Source organism: Sphaeramia orbicularis, chromosome 2 (genome assembly GCF_902148855.1).
Source record: "Sphaeramia orbicularis chromosome 2, fSphaOr1.1, whole genome shotgun sequence".
NCBI classification, from domain to species: Eukaryota; Metazoa; Chordata; class Actinopteri; order Kurtiformes; family Apogonidae; genus Sphaeramia; species Sphaeramia orbicularis.
In genome coordinates, this window is record NC_043958.1 from 1747204 (window position 1) to 1767132 (window position 19929).

At 41.6% G+C, this 19929-nt stretch overlaps 3 protein-coding genes across 3 annotated transcripts in view; all 3 read left to right on the forward strand.

Annotated features, from left to right (window-relative positions):
- LOC115436212 (uncharacterized) overlaps window positions 1–5606 on the forward strand; it is a 66492-nt gene extending 60886 nt beyond the window's left edge. The window contains exon 11 of the mRNA XM_030158991.1: window positions 2385–5606. Within this exon, the coding sequence (XP_030014851.1) occupies window positions 2385–3551 (1167 nt within the window). The 3' untranslated portion in view covers window positions 3552–5606. The remainder of the gene's footprint in view (window positions 1–2384) is intronic.
- LOC115432728 (zinc finger protein 420-like) overlaps window positions 1–19929 on the forward strand; it is a 597943-nt gene that overhangs the window by 226614 nt on the left and 351400 nt on the right. The gene's annotated exons all lie outside the window — the stretch shown is intronic.
- LOC115431930 (protein NLRC3-like) lies at window positions 5906–18041 on the forward strand. The gene is made up of 15 exons (XM_030152651.1): window positions 5906–6264; window positions 9047–9232; window positions 9340–9426; window positions 9572–9715; window positions 10558–10653; window positions 11232–11301; window positions 11451–11655; window positions 11740–13528; window positions 13619–13792; window positions 13983–14156; window positions 14426–14596; window positions 14842–14888; window positions 15402–15737; window positions 15840–16044; window positions 17282–18041. The coding sequence occupies exons 2-14, from the start codon at window positions 9048–9050 to the stop codon at window positions 16031–16033; spliced, it is 3672 nt and encodes a 1223-aa protein (XP_030008511.1). The 5' UTR covers window positions 5906–6264; window position 9047; the 3' UTR covers window positions 16034–16044; window positions 17282–18041.

The following is a 19929-nucleotide window of genomic DNA, read 5'->3' on the forward strand; positions in this document are numbered from 1 at the left end:
TAGAATTTTCTATAATGAAATATTTCCTCTTCTGTCCATCATGTTACTTCAAATGTCAATGCCTTTACACAGTTTCCTAGAAATCAGTAGCAGTCCACTCCAAATACCACTCCACATCCTAAGCATTCCTTTTAAGGAAAATGTTAGTTAATTTTTTTAAACAATAGAAACCCGAGCAATCCCCTAAATCTTAAGAATTTGCGTGAATAGAAAAAACAGTATTAGAACAAAGAAACCTACAATGCAGTACTGTGGCTGACATATGCAGTATTCAGAAAACAGCAGCAGTAAAAACACTAAACTGATGCACACATCAGTACTTTTAACTTTATTTCCCCTTAGACTACAAGAGGAGATTTATTCATGTTTTTACAAATGTCTGAGTCAGATAAAAACATCTCTGAAAGGTAAGGCAGCACCATTTTCTTTTCCAATTTCTTCAACAAGGAGACTTGTGAAGGTCTGAATATGAATCTAGACTTTACTACAACAAAGTGTGTTCAGGGAAGCTGAGGAAGCATTAGTTGATGTTACACAACACCGTAATTCTACGTTGTTGTAACTGTCAGGAAAAAATGGCAACCTGTAGTGGTTCTTGGAAAAATACACAGAAAAGATTGACATAAATAAGCAGGAAACTCAGTGAAAACCCTCAGTCGATTTTCAGATTTTTGAGTATCTTGAGAACATTTATTAGAATGCAAACAAAACATGGGACACCTAACCGACATAAGTGGATAAAACTTATGAGAATAGTGATCCAGGTAGAACAGTGTTAGCTGGAATAGGTTCATTATTAGACCCATCATCAGACTTTGTGGATTACTTTTATTAAACCTTATGTAAAATCACTAATTACACTATTCATCTTATATGAAAGACTCCTCTCAAGATCAATAATGGGTGTTGATTCTACAAATTTTAGGGTGATGTGGATTAACAAGGCTTTAAGTGCAGGTTATCCATAATTTGTCAAATGATATTTAGCAAACAGTGCATGGTTTCAGTGGATGTCCAAGTCAGATTTGCTTAAATGTAATTTACCTTAAAACACAATGATAATAAAAATCTGTTTTTATGAGTTTGTGTTTTAAAATGAAGTTGTTGTTTTTTTGGGTTTTTTTTTTTTTTTGTACGTACATGGACAAAAACATTTTTTGTTACATAATTGGCAACTTTGTAGGAAACACTTAAATATAGTTTTTTACATTTATATTCTTTACGCTTTATTTAACCAGGTAAGTCATGAATGAAATATTCTTATTAACAGTAATCACCTTTAAAAAGGCAAAGCCTCTTGAAGGGAAGTGGATGTGGGGATTACAGTCATAAGAAAAAAATGACATGTCAAAAAATACAAGGTGATAAGACATGACTTTAATGATCCCACTGTGGGGAAATTGTAATGTTAACAGCAGAAAAAACAAAGTGCAGAAACATTCAAAAGGAAACCGGAAATATAAAAGAATAAATAATATGTAAAAATGTTATCAGTGGAGTACAGAGAGCAGCGGTGTGTCCTGAAGTTAGTGGCAAATTGGAAAATGGAGTTTTGTAAAACATCCGGTTTATGGAGAAGCTGCGTTATTATGGAAGAGGATTAGGGCCACTGGAAAAAAAAAAAAAGATTCGATATATTTTTTTATTATTATTATGAGAAAAAGTCAGAAATTCTGACTTTAAACTCTGAATTCTGGCTTTAATCTCATAATGATAATAAAAAATTATACATTGGACCTTACTTTTAATTTTATTTTTTTCCCAGTGGCCCTAATCCTCTTCCAAAGCTTTAGAGATGACATTTCCATAATTGAATAATGGGATGATGGTTATTTCGATTAGGGTTAGTCGAGCAGAAGAGGTGAAAGCTCAACATAATTGTAAACTACAAATGAGGAGGACTTGATCACGAGTAAACGTCCTGTGAGTTTTTTTGAAGATGTTTGATTTGTGGTGAGAAAAATAATACTGTCGTCACGTTATCTTATACCACACCATGTACATATAATTAAATGTGTATGTACTGTGTGAATTAGGGTGACGTAGCATTTAAAAAGCAGAATTTCTTACAGGTGATGACTCCGTTGTCTGTCTTCATTCAAAGGATTTCTCATTTCAGCAGTAAAATGGTGAAATTGTGTGTGAATGTAGAATTGATTCTTGTAAAAAGAACAGGGTTAAAATTATGGATACATTGCGAACCCTTTAGTGTCTACGCATGTCAAAATACTTTACAGATCAGGTGATACCAGCCAACAGTGCTTAACACCCCACACTTCACAGTTTATAAAAATATGAAGACCAGAAGAAATAGAATAATTTGACTGTAGATCATTGCTGTATTTTTACTCATTGCCATTTTGTTTGTTTGTGTCTTGGTTTAGAAACATCGCAAAGTTGGCCAGAAACCTAAAAGTTGCCAGATGAAAGATGGAAATCAGCCAACTCCAACAAACACAGATAAAACATATGCCTGTAACCAATGTGGGAAGACTTTCACGAGAACAGACAGCCTCCGAGTACATCAACGCATCCACACCGGAGAGAAACTCTACAGCTGTGGCCAGTGTGGGAAGGCCTTCACCCAAGCAGGCAACCTCCGAACACACCAACGAAGCCACACAGGGGAAAAGCCGTTTAGCTGTGATCAGTGCAGCAAGACTTTCACCAAAGCACACAATCTCAGAAAACATCAACGCAGCCATAGTGTAGTGAAACCATACTACTGTGACTATTGTGGGAAGGCATTCACTCAAATGTGTAACCTGAAAATACATCAGCGCATCCACACTGGAGAGAATCTGTACGGCTGTCACCAGTGTGGGAAAGTTTTCACCAAAATGAACCACCTCAGCACACACCGACTCATCCACACTGGAGAGAAGCGATACAGTTGTAACCAGTGTGGGAAAAGTTTCATTGATACAGGCAACCTCAAAAAACATCAGCGCATCCACACTGGAGAGAAACCATACAGCTGTGAACAATGTGGAAAGAGTTTCACTGATGCATCAAATCTCAGAAGACACCACCGCATCCACACTGGAGAGAAACCATACATCTGTGACCAGTGTGGAAAGGCGTTCACCCAAGTGGCCAATCTCCGATTACATCAACAAAGCCACACCGGAGATAAACCATACAGCTGCGACAAGTGTGAGAAATCTTTCTTCAGAGTGTTTGAACTCAGAACCCACCAGCGCATCCACACTGGAGAGAAACCATACAACTGTGATGAATGTGGGAAATCTTTCAGATCATCATCTAGTTTGCGCGATCACCACTTCAGTCACACCAAAGAGATGGTGATCCCATGTGAGGTGTGTGGGAAAATATTTTGGTCACCCTCCACTTGGAACAATCACCAGCGTATACACTCTAAAGAGAAACCCTACCAGTGTGGACTCTGTGAGAAATCTTTTGCTACAACATCTCTGCGTGCTGAGCATGACTGTGCCCACAAAAGAGTGGAACTGAGTTGTGATAAGACTGAGAAGAATTTACAAGCTTGTTCCTTCACTCAGAACAATATAAAAATAGAATCGAGTTAGAAAAACACATATAGCTATACTCAATTCACACTGCAGCTGTTTGGTACAATATTTGGCTGAAGCTTTCATCTGTCATTTTTATTTCTAGATTGGCATCAGTGGACATCTGTGTAACTAGGCCGTAGAGAGCTGTGGACTTGGAGGAATGGTCATTTTCCAACTATGTCCCAGGATGTTGAACCCAGCAGACATTCACCAAAGGAACCACTGGAATGCAGTTTTGTGCAGTGGAACTTGATAAAGCCGGATGAGTTTCACTAAGAGGCTTTAGTACAAATCTCTGGCAGAGATGTGTGTTCCCGGGTACATGTAATGCAGGGCCCAGCATGGAATGGGTGTGGCCTTACTGGGGCCAGCCCACATGTCACCACATATCCCTGTTAAATTTCTTGCCCAATCTAATGACAGCTTTTCCTTAGTGACTGGTTCCTGCGTTCCCTGTGATTTATAACAGACAATCAGTAGGTTTCCAAAGCTTTTTGAGCCCCTGTTGAGTTTCCTGGCCTTTCTGGGACTGGCATGGCACAAACAGTAGAATCAAGCCCATTAGTCTGATGCAGCCTGTGGTGCATATTGTCAGAGCTTTCCTGACATCTGTCAAATACATTGATGTGCCTTCTGAGCCTGATAGAGCATCATTCTTGTAACCATCCCAAATATGACAAAAGGTACCTCAGGTAGCCTTAGTAAATAGGCTTAAGTCACTTTTACACAGAGATCCTGGAAAAAGGTGAGATGGTGATTCCACCCTTTTTCCACCATTGATCGATTTCCACGGCCAAGCCAAAGGAGGAACAGAGGTGAGACAGGCTGGACTTTTACACAGCAGACCTGCATTCACCAATCAAAGGGCGGCGACGCAGTGCAGCGGATAGTGTGATGTGTAACTTCTGCGTCGGAAAGTACCCTGAGCATAGCAGTGTCGCTAACCTCTCCAGAGCCTTTCACCGTTCCACTAATGTTAGCATAGAGTCATCAAGGCTCCCAAGGCCTGACCCACTGGAGTCATTAATCCACAGCCAATCCTCATGTGGCCTCCCACACATGAACGCTGTCTCCACAGACCTGACCAGCAGTGGGTTTCAGATAGTCCTATAAACCATTCAAGCTCCTTATCCTGTCCATGAGGATGCAGCAGCAATCTAAGAGGACAAACATGGCCAGTCCCTCCATCAGAACAGGAGAACCTCAAGCTCTGCTCTGCCAGCGTCACTATTTCCAATGATGTCATCATCTGGTGATAAAGGAACTGGGTTCTCCAGCTTCAGCCTTTCCGGTCAGACAAGGATGAAGTGGACTGCTGAAAGCAGAAGGTGCTGCCTCTGTGGCACCAAGACACAAAACTGAGAACTTCTAAAAGAAATACATTTATGGAATCACACCACGTGAGACAACATAAATACTGATCAGGTCATTTGGAGAGAAATCCCAGCACCTTCACCTTCATGTATTTGTAACTAAAAACATTAACTTCTGAGAGTTTAATGTTCTCAGATGTTCAGCTATTATTCATACTGCACAGCATCATTAAGAACATTCATACAACTTTGTTCTGTAAAGACAATTAGAGGTCAAAGGTCAACTTCTCAGTAACAATGTAGAGTCTGTAAAAGAAGATCTACCTTTGACCAATCTGCATTTCCATTGAGGGTCTATGAAAAATGGATCAAATGGTCTAAAACCACAGAGATTCAGATTTTTTCTGAAGCTAAAACATGGATTTGAAGACACAGCACTTTTATCCCTGCATCACTATCTTTTTTTATTTGATAATGTGTTCAGGTAGTGGTTGCATGTTGTGGGGATTGTGTTTCATGGCGGTGGACGCTGTGGGGGTCGTCAGGCTCTGTATATACTTCTGATCATATTATCTTACAGGCATCTACCACCTCAGTTCTGTAATTGTGTTTTATATTTACTGTTGTGTTGACCTGCTCAGCAACTGCACATGGAAATGATCTGGAACCTACATGTGGTTCAATACATTTTACGCCGTCAGATCAATGATTTATGCATGTTTACTGTTAAAATAAATGAGTAAACTAATCATTTTTAGATTCAGTGTGATATGCAGTGAAATTAGATATCAGTGCATCACATATAAAAGATGATGTGGTTGAATTAGTAAAAGCTAACCTTCAAGATTTAACCTTCAAGATTGACTTCCTGTTACCAGTAGGTGGCGCTGTGACTATACCTCAGTATTGTTACCACAGATTACCAGAGATGAGACTTTTTTTTTATTTCAATGATCAAGGCAGCAACAGAATAAAGTGCAAAACATGTGTGCATGAATAATGATAGTGCAAGAAAACAAACAATATCAAATAAAAAAAAAAAGTTAATAATAAACACTATACACCTATACCATTTCTGACCATATTTGATAAGATTTGGTGAACAAGCTAGTTGATGTTGGTGGCGACTGGCTGAGTATGAAACTGGGAACACAAATAAAAGACTGGAGGATCCTCTGGGGTGGATGTTAGAACCAGATCCTCATTTAACCCTTTGTATCTGAGCCTCAACAAGACAATAGGAGTTTAACAAAGAAATGAGCCAATAAACATCCAGTACCATGTCATGTGATGGTGCAGAGCTCCTCCCACTGCAGGTGTTAATACCTGATGTCTTTCTAGGTGAGACTCAGATTGATCCAGGAAACAGCTCAGCTCTGACAAACACAAAGCCCTTTTCTGTCCGACGTCCACAGGTGAGTTTTTTCTGTGACTTTTTGAATCCAATCAGGACGCTTTGATCTGAGTCTGTGACAATAAACTGATTTTTAAACACTTTACACACGTTTCTGATGTTTAAAATCAGTTTGGATTTGTGAAGTTTTTTTGTTCGACTCTAATAACTTCACCTTTGAATGTTACACCTTCACAGTTTAGTTAATTATTGATGAACTAGAATCTGATCAGGTGACAAAGAGCTGCTGTTTAGGTCAAATAAACCAACTTCTACATGTTTATGACCGTCCACAGGACACTAACTTTAATGTAGATCGAGTCACTGTTTTTCATGTAAAGAATGAATCTGTGTTGATTCAGGTCTGGACTTTAATCCCCAAGTTCTCTTTTTAGTCACCTACAGGCCTCCAGGATACTCTGCAAATTTTATTGATGACCTTTTTGAATAACCGTCAGTTATCTGCACTGCTTATAACTCTTCTATCATGACAGGACTTTAACTTTCACATAGATAACAACTTGAGCACTGATGCAAAAGAAATGTCCACTTGAAACTGTATGCTACCAGTCAAAAGTTTGGGCACACCTTCTCATTTAAATGACATGAAGTGGACCGCAGATGGCCAACAAGTGCTTCAGGTGACTACCTCATGAAGCTCATGGAGAGAATGCCAAGAATGTGCAAAGCAAAGGGTGGCTATTTTGAAGAATCTAAAATATAAAACATGGTTTTTGTTTGTTTGTCTCTATGTTCGCAAGATAACTCAAAAAGTTATGGAAGGATTTTGATGAAATTTTCAGGAAATGTTGATACTCACGCAAGGAACAAGTGATTACATTTTGGTGGTGATCGGGGGGGGGGGGGGGGTAATTTGCCTTGGCGGAGGTCTGTGTTCTCCAAGTGCTCTTCTAGTTTCATATGCGTTTATTCATAGTTTTGATGCATACAGTGAGAATGTACGATGTAAAGAGTCATGAAAATAAAGAAAAAACAGGTGTGTCCATACTTTTGACTGGTACTGTATGTCTTTTGTGACATAAAAGACACCCAAGGCCACATTTAGGACCTGGGTATTTCTAAAGGTGTTGACATTTTCTCTATTGTAGTTTCTGACTTGGACCTATCTGATCATTTTTGTGCCTTATCTGATTTACCGACCCCCCCAGAATAAACAAACAACCCCCGTACCCCCGTCTCTGTTGATAAAAGATAATAGAAATGAGAAAAATAGAGCTCAGATGACGGAGGCCGATGGTCAGTGGATGAACTCCTGGATAATTTTCATCAGAGAATCTTGAATGTTTTGAATTCTGTTTGCACTGGTCAAAATTAAAAAAAAAAAAACTGCCCAAACAGAAAACATCCTGGAGGAACACCACGATGTAAAAGCTCTGAGAAGGGAATGGAAGAAAGCTGAGCAAAAGTGGAGAAGAACTAAACTTCAAATTCACTGAGGCCTCTACAAACAAAGCCTTTGGACTTGTAACGATTAGCCGTGCAGGGCGAGGCTGTTTAAGATATCACTGACTGGAAAATCCACACCACTCACTCTCTATTTGCTGTGATCAATAACTCTACAAACCACCCTAAACCAATAAACCCAGAACTCCTCCCCTCTGTGAAATACAAAGCATTTACCTCCTTCTCCAGGGGAATAAAATCTAAAGCATTAGGTGAAATATTAAAACTACCATCAAACAATGAATCTAATGTCTTTACTACAACCCAGAAATAATCTGACAGTGATGTCACAGTTTCATACAACTGACCTAAAAGTTCTAGAGGAAACCGTTTGTTTTTTTAGAGCTGCCATTTGACTATTTAAAGTTTATTTTGAACTCGATACATAATTTGCTGTTAATACTGAATTTCTCACTGATCTTTCTTCACATCTCCTTTTTAAAGCCAAGACTATTGAGAAACATGTTAGTCGTCAACTTGGCGACCTTTAGAACTCCAGTGTTACTGTGAATCTAAATTTCAATCAAGTGTCCGACCTCACCAAAGCACTCGCCAAAGCAGAGGGCTCAAACATGCGGCCCGGAGGTCAAATCCAGCCCACCAACGGGTCCAGTCTGGCCCATGGAATGAATGTGTGAAATGCAAAATTACACTGAAGATATGAATCATTTTAGTTCAGGTTTAGACCAATTTAATCTGCAGTGGGTCAGATCGGTAAAATACAATCATAATAACCTATAAATACTCACAACTCCAAATTTTTATCTTTTGTAAATGTAAACATTTTCATGTCATTTTACTGTATTTACACTAAAACAAACAATCATTTCACAAAAACAGGAATAACCTGAACAAATTTGAACATTTTGAAATGTCTGAAGGGCAAGTTTACCAATATTTTGCCTGTTATCAAATGTTTTGTGTATTTGTAGATCCACTGTGATCTGTACGTTGTAATGTACATGTCTAAATGATAAACTGAGACAGAATATTGTTAAAATTGCACTTACTTTTCTTAATAAATTTATATATCTATATCTATCTCTCTATCTCTATATATATCTCTCTCTATATATATATGCGCTCCCTTTGGGTCTATATCTACAATATTACAACATTATTTATCGCAGAGCTCCGTGAATTCCTAAGTGGTACCAGTTGTGATAGGACGCCTCCTGCAGAATAAATCCACTCATGAAATCTGTAAATATTCCCCAGTCAGCTGTTCTTTTCTATTATTCTATTATGTATCCTGTCTTCTCTTTTCTTGTACTTACACCTATAAATAAACTTGCCTCGACTTGGGACTGATGGTTTGTGTTCTGATGTGGATTCAACAGAATGGATCAGTGTGAGGACACAGAGGAGGAAGCCCCTCCATGGAAGACCACCGACAGACCCCCCACAGGACCAGGACCAGGACCTGGACGAGACTCTTCCGGATCCAGTTGGAGGTCTGATAAGGAACTCGGGTTGACATTTAAATGTGTTCAGTCCACAGATGGGTGTCCGTCTGCGGGTCAGAGGTGACTGTTTATCTTCCACATGTTTCTTTTATTACTTTGAAACTTTCTTCATATTTTCTTCTTTTTTTTTTTTTTTCTCTTACATGTGTTGATTGTGTTTCTTTAAGGATCTGTCCTGATCCTGGGTCTTTGTCCATGAAGAGTCATCGGTCTATGTCTCCTCCTCTTCTTTTCAAAGAGTCTGATCAACAACAGTAAGTTTCAGTGATTTAAATACAGTAACTTGATCATTCGAAATGTCAGCAGCGTTTAACTCCTGTAGTTGAGACCACCATCTGGAACTGTCCAACGCTGGTCCAGTAGCTCAGCACTGAAACCTCTGACCATCATTATTCATAGACCTGGACCTGGACCTAGACCTGGTTTGGATTCTGGTTCTGTACTGAGCTGTGTGTCCTGCAAAAGCCACCAGTCCAGGGATCCACCATTTACCTTTAATAAAGAACCAGTGACCCAAACTTCTGAGAAGAGGAGAGACCAGAGGTGAGTTTATTATGATCTTTTTCAACAGAGACAAAGACGACAACATAAAAAAAAATCATTGTCAAACAGATCCATGAACATTGCATATCAAACAACTGAAATACTTTAGACACGATCAGTGGATTTGATCAAACTGAATATTCATGTTTATTCAGAGCTGCACTAACATTATATGTGAACTGCATTCTACACAGTCCAGCCACAAACACAGTCCGCACCTGGATTTAACAAAGACAGGGATTCAGATCCTTCCATTGGATAATTACTGCAGTTATTATTTAGTTCTTCAACACTTTGAGGAAACATAAGGACAGGAAGGAGCATAAGTCATCATTTCACACATAGACTGGACACCACAGAGTCCAGACCTGAACCACAGAGTCCAGACCTGAACCACAGAGTCCAGACCTGAACCACAGAGTCCAGACCTGAACCACAGAGTGCAGACCTGAACCACAGAGTGCAGACCTGAACCACAGAGTCCAGACCTGAACCACAGAGTCCAGACCTGAACCACACTGAGAACTATGGGATGTGCTGGAGAAGACTTTACACGGTGGTTGGACTCTCCATCATCAACACAAGATCTGGATGAAAAAAATTAAAGCAACTATGGACAGAAATAAATGTGACATTTATGTTGACATTATATAAGCCTTGTGCAGCATGTATGACGGCACGATGACGGCGTCCTATATCAAAGCTGAAGGGGGGTATATGAAATATGGTGTGTTGGACTCGTTTGTTTGACCAGGTTGTGTGTTTTTTTTCCATCTGTTGTGTTAAAATGAATTATTTAAAGCTAAGACCCATGTAAGTTGATCATTATGTTCAATTCACAGACCTGGATCAGAACCTGGACCTCACCCTGGACCCAGCTGTGTGTCCTTTAAAAGTGACTGGTCGATGGAGAAACCGCTGAATTTTTCTGCAAAGATGTAAGATTTGTCTGAACTTCTCATGCTTCCACTGAGCATCAAATACACAATTTATAAACATTAGTTTAGAATCAGACCTGGTCCAGATGCACCAACAGGACTTTCAGCTCAGTAAGTCCTAACTATGTCTAACCTAATAGTCAGTCCTGTTGCACCGTTGGCGTCTTTTCAGCAGTCTGTGGTTCAGACTCTGGCAGGAGAATCACACTAAACCTGATCAATGAAAACCTGTTGTTGTAGTGGGACCTGGTCCTGGGTGATCCTGGATCAGAGTCCAGGGTTGATTCCTGGTCCATTGAACACCTTTGTATCATATGTTGTGAGTGCAGATGGGGAGGACACACATTATTAGGACAGAGCTGTTGGTTTCATCCAAATGTAGACGAGATCAACTAAACCCAGTGAGTGTGAAGCTCCAAACAGACGCAGATGTGGATTCTCAGAGGGATCAGCAGGACCAGGACACTTTTCCCACTACAGGGGGTCATGTGACTCATGGTGACGTCCAGGTGTGTCCACCTGTCGGTGTCATTGTGGACAGACATAATGTGAGCTCATTGTTAATGTTTGGTCCACAGAGTGGAGCAGCAGAGCTCAGAGGTTCCCACTGGTCTACAGGATCAGACTCAGCTGGACTCCATATTTAAGGTGTGTACATGTCCAACATGTACTGGTTCATCTGTTCTGTCCAATCATCTGCTGCTGGTTTCAGACCAGTGGACATCACTGTGTCCAACATGGACCTGAGCTTTGGTCCATGTTGGACTTTGTGTCTTTCATCGTGTTTTGTGTTCCAGCTGCTGGAGGAGAACATCTGCACTTTTGTCAAGAACGAACTGAAGAAGTTCCAGCAGGTTCTGAGTACAGATTACCCAGAATGCTTAGAGAGTCCGAGTGATGAGGATGAAGAGCAGAGGAGGAGCTCCGAGGCTTTTCTGAAGATCACACTGAACTTCCTGAGGAGGCTGAAGCAGGAGGAGCTGGCTGAGCGTCTGCACCGCAGTAAGACCATTCTGTCCAGACTGAACAGATGAAAATACTTGGATTTACTGTGAGACTGATGGTTTGATCTGGGTCTTCATTCAGGAAGTCGGTCTGGAGTTCAGCATGAACTGAAACGTAACCTGCAGCAGAAGTTTGAGTGTGTGTTTGAGGGCATCGCTAAAGCAGGAAACCCCAAAACCCTCCTGAACCAGATCTACACAGAGCTCTACATCACAGAGGGAGGGGCTACAGAGGTCAGCCAGGAACATGAGGTCAGACAGATGGAAACAGCATCCAGGAACCCACACAGACCACCAACAACCATCACATGTGAAGACATCTTTAAAAGACCACCTGACAGACATGAACCAATCAGAACAGTGCTGACAAAGGGCGTGGCCGGCATCGGGAAAACAGTCTTAACACAGAAGTTCAGTCTGGACTGGGCTGAAGACAAAGCCAACCAGGACATCCACTTCATATTTCCATTCACCTTCAGAGAGCTGAATGTGCTGAAACAGAAGAAGTTCAGTTTGGTGGAACTCATTCATTACTTCTTTGATGAAATAAAAGAAGCAGGAATCTGGATCTCTGAAGACCTCCAGGTGGTGTTCATCTTAGATGGTCTGGATGAGTGTCGACCTCCTCTGGACTTCAACAACACTCAGATCCTGACTGATGTTACAAAGTCCACCTCAGTGGATGTGCTGCTGATGAACCTCATCAGGGGGAACCTGCTTCGCTCTGCTCGCCTCTGGATAACCACACGACCTGCAGCAGCCAATCAGATCCCTGCTCAGTGTGTTCATAGGGTGACAGAGGTCAGAGGGTTCACTGACCCCCAGAAGGAGGAGTACTTCAGGAAGAGGTTCACAGATGAAGAACAGAGCAACACAATCATCTCCCACATCAAGACGACACGAAGCGTCCACATCATGTGTTACATCCCAGTCTTCTGCTGGATCACTGCTAATGTTCTGGAGGACATGTTGAAGACCACAGAGGGAGGAGAACTGCCCAAGACCCTGACTGAGATGTACATCCACTTCCTGGTGGTTCAGGCCAAACTCAAGAACATCAAGTATGATGATGGAGCTCAGACAAATCCATTCTGGAATAAAAACACCAGGAAGATGATCGAGTCTCTGGGAAAACTGGCCTTTGAGCAGCTGAAGAAAGGAAACCTGATCTTCTATGAAAAAGACCTGACAGAGTGTGGCATCGATATCAGCTCAGCCTCAGTGTACTCAGGAGTGTTCACACAGGTCTTTAAAGAGGAGAGAGGACTGTACCAGGACCAGAGGTTCTGCTTCATCCATCTGAGTGTCCAGGAGTTTGTGGCTGCTCTTCATGTCCATCAGACCTTCATCAACACTGGAGTCAATCTGCTGTCAGAAGACCAAAGCCCATCCTGGTGGTCCGAATCTACAGGAACAAAGTTCTACCAGACCGCTGTGGACCAGGCCTTACAGAGTCCAAATGGACACCTGGACCTGTTCCTGCGCTTCCTCCTGGGTCTATCACTGCCGACCAATCAGAGTCTCCTACAAGATCTGATGGAACAGACAGGAAGTAGCTCAGAGACAAAGAAGAAGACAGTTGAGTACATCAAGAAGAAGATCAATGAGAATCTGTCTGTAGAGAAAAGCATCAACCTGTTCCACTGTCTGAATGAACTGGAGGATCGATCTCTGGTGGATCAGATCCAACTGTACCTGAATTCAGGAATACTCTCCGTAATGGGTCTGTCTCCTGCTCAGTGGTCAGCTCTGGTCTTCATGTTACTGTCATCAGATAAAGATCTGGATGAGTTTGACCTGAACAAATACTCTCCTTCAGAAGAGGCTCTTTTAAGGCTGATGCCAGTGGTCAAAGCCTCCAACAAAGCTCTGTAAGGACAAAAGCTCTGGAATATTGAAAACCTGTGTAGTATAGTGGTATCTTTTTTAAAATAACAAACCTGTCTTTTATGTCTTTGCAGACTGAGTGTCTCTAACATGTCACACAGAAGCTGTGAAGGTCTGTCCTCAGTTCTCAGATCCCAGTCCTCTAGTCTGAGACATCTATATCTGAGTAACAACCACCTGGAGGATTCAGGACTGAAGATCCTGTCAGATGGACTAAGGAGTCCAGACTGTAAACTGGAGACTCTCAGGTCAGATAAAGTTAAAATTTCCATCAGCTTACATTTGTACGTTTTCTCAATGTTTTGTACATCCTATCAAAGTGCACATTTTAATTGTGTGTGACTTGACGATCATCTGCATCACAGGTTGAGATCTTTGTTCACTTTCATATTGTTTCAGTCAAAAGCCCTCAGTTAAATATTATGTATTCTCCTCCAGTTTTAGTGCCTGTTTCCAGTCAGAGAGAAGCTCTGAAGGTCTGTCCTCAGTCATCAGATCCCAGTTCTGTAGTCTGATTCATCTGGACCTCAGCAATAATGATCTGAAGGATTCAGGACTGAAGATCCTGTCAGATGGACTAAGGAGTCCAGACTGTAAACTGGAGACTCTCAGGTTTGGATTGTTCAACCAGTTTAAACGATAATGATTAAATCTATGATGTACATTCATTCTAACATGTAAGGTGTTGTCTGAAGTTTATTCAGACCAGCTGGACTCATCTGAGTCTGTGTTCAGATCTTGTCCTGAACCGAGTCAGTCCAATAGAAACTGGCTCCAGGTCAGTCCCATTTATGCTGAAATCCATCCACAGAAGAACTGTGTCCAACAGCTGACGCTGCTTCTTTTCCTCCTCAGATGATGTGTGATGTTTTGTGTTGCAGACTGTCAGGATGTCTGATCACAGAGGAAGGATGTTCTTCTCTGGTCTCAGCCCTACAGTCCAATCCGTCCCATCTCAGACTGCTAGACCTGAGCTACAACCATCCAGGAGCCTCAGGACAGGAGCTGTGTGCTCTAGTGGAGGATCCACACTGGACACTGGACACTGTCAGGTATGGACTGAGCTGATGCACACACACAGAATGTGTGATAGAACAGGTGGAGCTGACAGGAACACTGTCACAGCTGAGTCCACATCCTGGACTGAAGTTCCAGACCACGGTCACAGACCCAGACCTTCAATAAGGGACTGACAGGAACCATGGACTGGATGTGAACAGAAAAGCTGGAGTGGATCACAGTGATGTCATGTCCATGTTTAATGCTGCTCTGACCCCCCCCCTCCTCCTCCTTTCAGGTTGGAGCCCAGTGGAGTCCGATGGTTGAGACCAGGTCTGAGGAAGTGTAAGTGGATTTACATTGGATTAAAGATGAAACCCAACATGAACATACAGTGGGAGCTGGTACCAGGCTATAAACTCACATTGACCTTCTTTGAGGGTGTGGATGGTCATGCATACAGCAGGGGTGCACATGTTCTGAGTAGGGGGTTCTTAGTTTCAGCCTCAGATGACTACACCATTTGATAAATCCCATTTGTGTTCAGTATTTTTTTATATTTCTAATCAGTCTATTAAAGATATAAAACAATGCAACAGGTTTGTTGGACCTTTATGTTAGTTTTGTGGTAGAAGCTCCTTCTTCTTCTTTTGTGTTCTTTGGAGGTCACAAGGTGTGAGCATGTAGAAAGTCACCAATCATAAGACAGTCAGTGATAGCTTTAGTTTCCACCCACTGCCCAAAATTAGATCCACTTATACAGAATTCAGCTTCATTCTGTACAAATAGGTTGTACCTTCAAGACCTTTTTTTTTTTTTTTTTTTTTTTTTTTTTTAAATTTTACTTCTGTCCATCAGATTTCTGTGAACTCAGCCTGGATCCAAACACAGTGAACAGAAACCTCAAACTGTCTGAAAACAACAAGAAGGTGGAGCATGTGGATGAGGTTCAGTCATATCCTGATCATCAGGACAGATTTGAGTACTGTCCTCAGCTGCTGTGTTCAACTGGTCTGACTGGTCGCTGTTACTGGGAGGTCCAGTGGAGTGGAAAGGTTCATATATCAGTGTCTTACAGAAGAATCAGAAGGAAAGGAAGAGGTACAGATCCTGTGTTTGGATGGAACAATCACTCCTGGTGTCTGGTGTCTTCTAATGATTGTTACTCTGTTTGCCATAATTACAAATACACACAGCTTCTTCAGTTTCTCTCCTCCTCCTCCTCCTTCTCCTCCTCCTCCTCCTCCTCCTCCTCCTCCTCCTCCTCCTCCTCCTCCTCCTCCTCCTCCTCCTCCTCCTCCTCCTCTTCCTCCTCCTCTGGTACAGTCTCAGTGTATGTGGACTGTCCTGCTGGATCTGTGTCCTTCTACAGAGTCTCCTCTGACAAACTGATCCACCTCCACACCTTCAACACCATATTCACTGAACCACTGTTTGTTGGGTTTGGATTCTTCAGTTCAGGCTCCTCAGTGTCATTGTGTGACATGTAGATGCAGAGTGTCCAGGGGCCTCACGTACAAAGGTTGTGTATGCACAAAAACGTTGCGTACACCCTTTTCCTTGCTCACATTCAGATGTACAAAGAGTGACATGACCGTGGAAATGTGCGGTCCTCTACACCAACTTCATGGCTGGTGTACGCATGTTTCTAGTGCTTTGGAACCATTGGCGACACTTAGAGGTGATACTGGGAACCTGTTAATGATGTGAAAAAGGTCATTCTGCCGATTGATATGCACATCAGAGACACACAGGTGAACAATTAACACACCGACACATCATCCTACTGCCAGAGCAGCACATCCACCACCAGAACCGGACCCTGGACCCATCAATGCCAATCCTGCCGTCTGAATAGGATGTGATTTCAACCACATGAAGAGACAAGGACACAGAATTCACTTGTTGATAAATGTATTTAATGTAATAGTAATGTCTGTGGGAACATTTATCAGTCGGTCCAGGTGCTCATTGATGCCGCTGATTGTCCCCATGATGTCCTCTTGTGACTCTGGGTGAGGACACGGCTGAGGACGGACATCAGCAGCTGGCTGTTGGACCGGAGAAATCCCACAGTCTGTGACAGGCTGAGACTGTGTCTCATTGTCTTCTGTCTCAGTGTCTTTTGGGACATAAATATAAATAAATAAATTTATAAATAAATAAATGGAGTGATTAAACACAAGTCAAAGTCTTTGATTTCCTCTTTGATATCCTGAGATGATTACACATGAACCTTTTTCTAGTTTGGCTGTGATCAGACTGTTGTATGACCCGTAGAATGAACTAATGTGTGAGTTACACAAATACTAAAAATATATTTACCTTGGGGATGATTCGAGTCACCTTAAGACCAGTGTCCCTCACAATAGCGGTGACTCTCTGCTCAAATGGGCTGAGTTCATCCTCTTTTCTCCTTCTGCCTGTTTTGGCCTCTACTTTGCGTCCACCTTGATGTCATGTGATTCTGCAAAGAGGGGAATCCCAGAGGGAATCCCACCTGCAGACCGGTTTATGCTGATTTGCATATTTAAATATGGGTGTGGAGAGGGAGGAGTCAGGTACTCCAACATATGCGATCAATTCCATGCTGAATGGGATGTACACAGGAAGGCTGCTTGGATTTGGGTGTACGCAAAGTTTTGTTAATCTGGATTTTTTTGAGTACGGACTTTTCTGGATATGGGCGTACGCCAGGTTTCAGTATGAATTCCACGCAAGTCTTTGTGCATGAGGCCCCTGTTGTGTCGAGAAACATCCTCATTGCTCATCACATCATCCAGTCAATTGTGAAGCTGATTCTTTGACGAGCACAGTCCTGTTTGCCCTGAAATTTGTAAAAAAAAAAAAAAAAAAAAAATTAAGTGAATATGCAAGTATCTATACTTAGGACCAAAAATGCTAAAGTATACTGGTGAGTAAAGAATAGAAACTATTCTTATTGACACAACATAATAACACATGCATTGCATACTTTATGTTGATGACAGTTTCATTCACAGGCTTTTAGCCAAATACCACACACTTCAAATTGATGTCAGCTGGTATTTTTGCCTGTTATACATTGTTTGTCCAATAGATGACCAAGTAGAGCAAATGAAGCCTCAAGAGGCTTTGCACTGGTGTGAACCAATTTGATGAAAGGCTTCAATGCTTTGTGATGCTTCATCTGCTCATCACTAATACTGACTACGCATAAGATTTACCTTATTATTATTACTTGTAAACGTGATTTGTGCACTATGTAATTAATAAATTATACATGTTTGCTGGCATCCTCCTATGTTTGTTTTGTTTTTGAGGAAATTAGAAAATCTTAAAAAATTAAAAGTAAAATTTCATTTTTAAGAGCACATAGTATTCCATCTATGTCCATTTAATCAGACTTCTGTTGTGGTGTTTTACCTCATTTGTTGTGGACTGCAATCTGGTTTAGCTGTGTTTGAGTTTGAACAATAGTTTGCATTTTGTGGAGTCTTCATCTAAGGGAATATGTACAATCTGCATCTGGGAGGATGTTATGTGACTTAAAACCTCAAGAGTGACCAATAGTTCAGTCTGGTAAGATGCTTGTCAGGTCTCAAATGGACCTGAGTTCATTTCTCATGCTTCTCAAAGTACTTGAACTCCCTCCACCCAAATCAGTGACTCCAAACCTTCAGAATAATCCCAGCTGTCCACCTGCCTCACTGGCTCGGTCTGGTAGAAGGCATGTCAGGTCCTAAATACAGACCTGATCAAAATCTTAAGACCAGTTGAAAAATAGCTAGAATTTACCTTTTGCACATTTGGATCTTAATGAGGTTTTAAGTAGAGCTACAATATACAAAAGCAAGAAGGGGGAGTGAGACAAAAAGCACTTTGAAAAAGTAATTTATTGAAAACAACAAGTAAACTGAAATAGGCTGTTTATCAGCTGATCAAAAGTTTAAGACCATCGCTCAAAAAATTACAAAAAACTCTCCAAACCAGAACAAAAAATGTTCTCAGTAGGACTCAGTAATGAGTAGCTCCACCGTTCTTGTTAATCACTTCATAAATTCGTTTGGGCATGCTTGATGCGAGTGTTTCCAGGAGGCTGGTGGGAACATTGCTCCAAGTGGTGAAGATGGCTTCACGAAGGGCATCAACTGTGTGGAACTGATGGCCATTTTTATAAACTTTCCTTGCCATCCATCCCCAAATGTTCTCTATGGGATTTAAATCAGGGGAACATGCGGGATGGTCCAAAAGAGTGATGTTCTTCTCCCTGAAGAAGTCTTCGTCAAGCGAGCATTGTGAACTGCAGCGTTGTCCTGTTTTTAAACCCAGCTGTTCCCACACAGACCAGGGCCCTCAGTCATGAGGGACGCCCGCTGCAACATCTGCACGTAACCGGCCGCCGTTTGACGACCCTGCACCACCTGAAGCTCCAGTGTTCCACTGAATGAAAAAGCACCCTAGATCATGATGGACCCCCCTCCACTGTGCCGGGTAGAAAACATCTCAGGTGGGATCTCCTTGTCGTGCCAGTAACGTTGGAAGCCATCTGGACCGTCAAGGTTCCATTTTTTCTCATCAGAGAATAAAACTTTTTTCCATCTTTCAGTGTCCCATGTTTGATGCTCCTGGCAAAGTCTAAACGGGCAGTTTTGTGGCGTTGTAGGAGACGAGGTCTTTGAATTCGTTTTTTGCTTTTGAAACCCTTTTCCTGCAGATGCCGTCTGATGGTTATTGCGCTGCAGTCGGCACCAGTAAGGGCCTTCATTTGGGTCGAGGACCGCCCTGTGTCTTGACGGACAGTCAATCGGATCCTCCGGCTCAGCGCAGGTGTAATTTTTTTGGGTCTACCACTTGACTTTTTTGTTCCATAATGCTCAGGATCTGTCCAAAAATGTAGAATGACTGTCTTACTGCGTCCAACCTCAGCAGCAATGGCACGCTGCCAGAGGCCTCGCTTATGCAGCTGGACGATCTGACCACGTTCAAGAAGAGAAAGCTTCTGAGCTTTAGCCATCAGGAGGGCATGACCGTGTGAATGCCCGACAGAAAATGAGAATTTTGAGCAGATTTTGGCTTTTATAGCCTGTGGTCTTAAACTTTTGATCAGCTGATAAACAGCCTATTTCAGTTTACTTGTTGTTTTCAATAAATGACTTTTTCAAAGTGCTTTTTGTCTCACTCCCCCTTCTTGCTTTTGTATATTGTAGCTCTACTTAAAACCTCATTAAGATCCAAATGTGCAAAAGGTCAATTCTAGCTATTTTTCAACTGGTCTGAAGATTTTGATCAGGTCTGTAGATCTGGGTTCAAGTCTTGTCTTGAAGAATGACACACTTGTCTTTTCAAACAGTGGTTTTTTTTTAAAATTGATTTATTTCGAATATGGAAATGATACAAGCTTCCT

Excerpts from the sequence above, each read along its gene's own strand:
- LOC115431930 (XM_030152651.1), top strand. The coding sequence starts at position 9,048 with ATGGATCAGTGTGAGGACACAGAGGAGGAAGCCCCTCCATGGAAGACC. Across the intron at positions 11,656-11,739 it reads GGCTGAGCGTCTGCACCGCA|GAAGTCGGTCTGGAGTTCAG; the intron begins GTAAGACCATTC and ends GTCTTCATTCAG. Across the intron at positions 14,157-14,425 it reads TGTAAACTGGAGACTCTCAG|ACTGTCAGGATGTCTGATCA; the intron begins GTTTGGATTGTT and ends TTTGTGTTGCAG.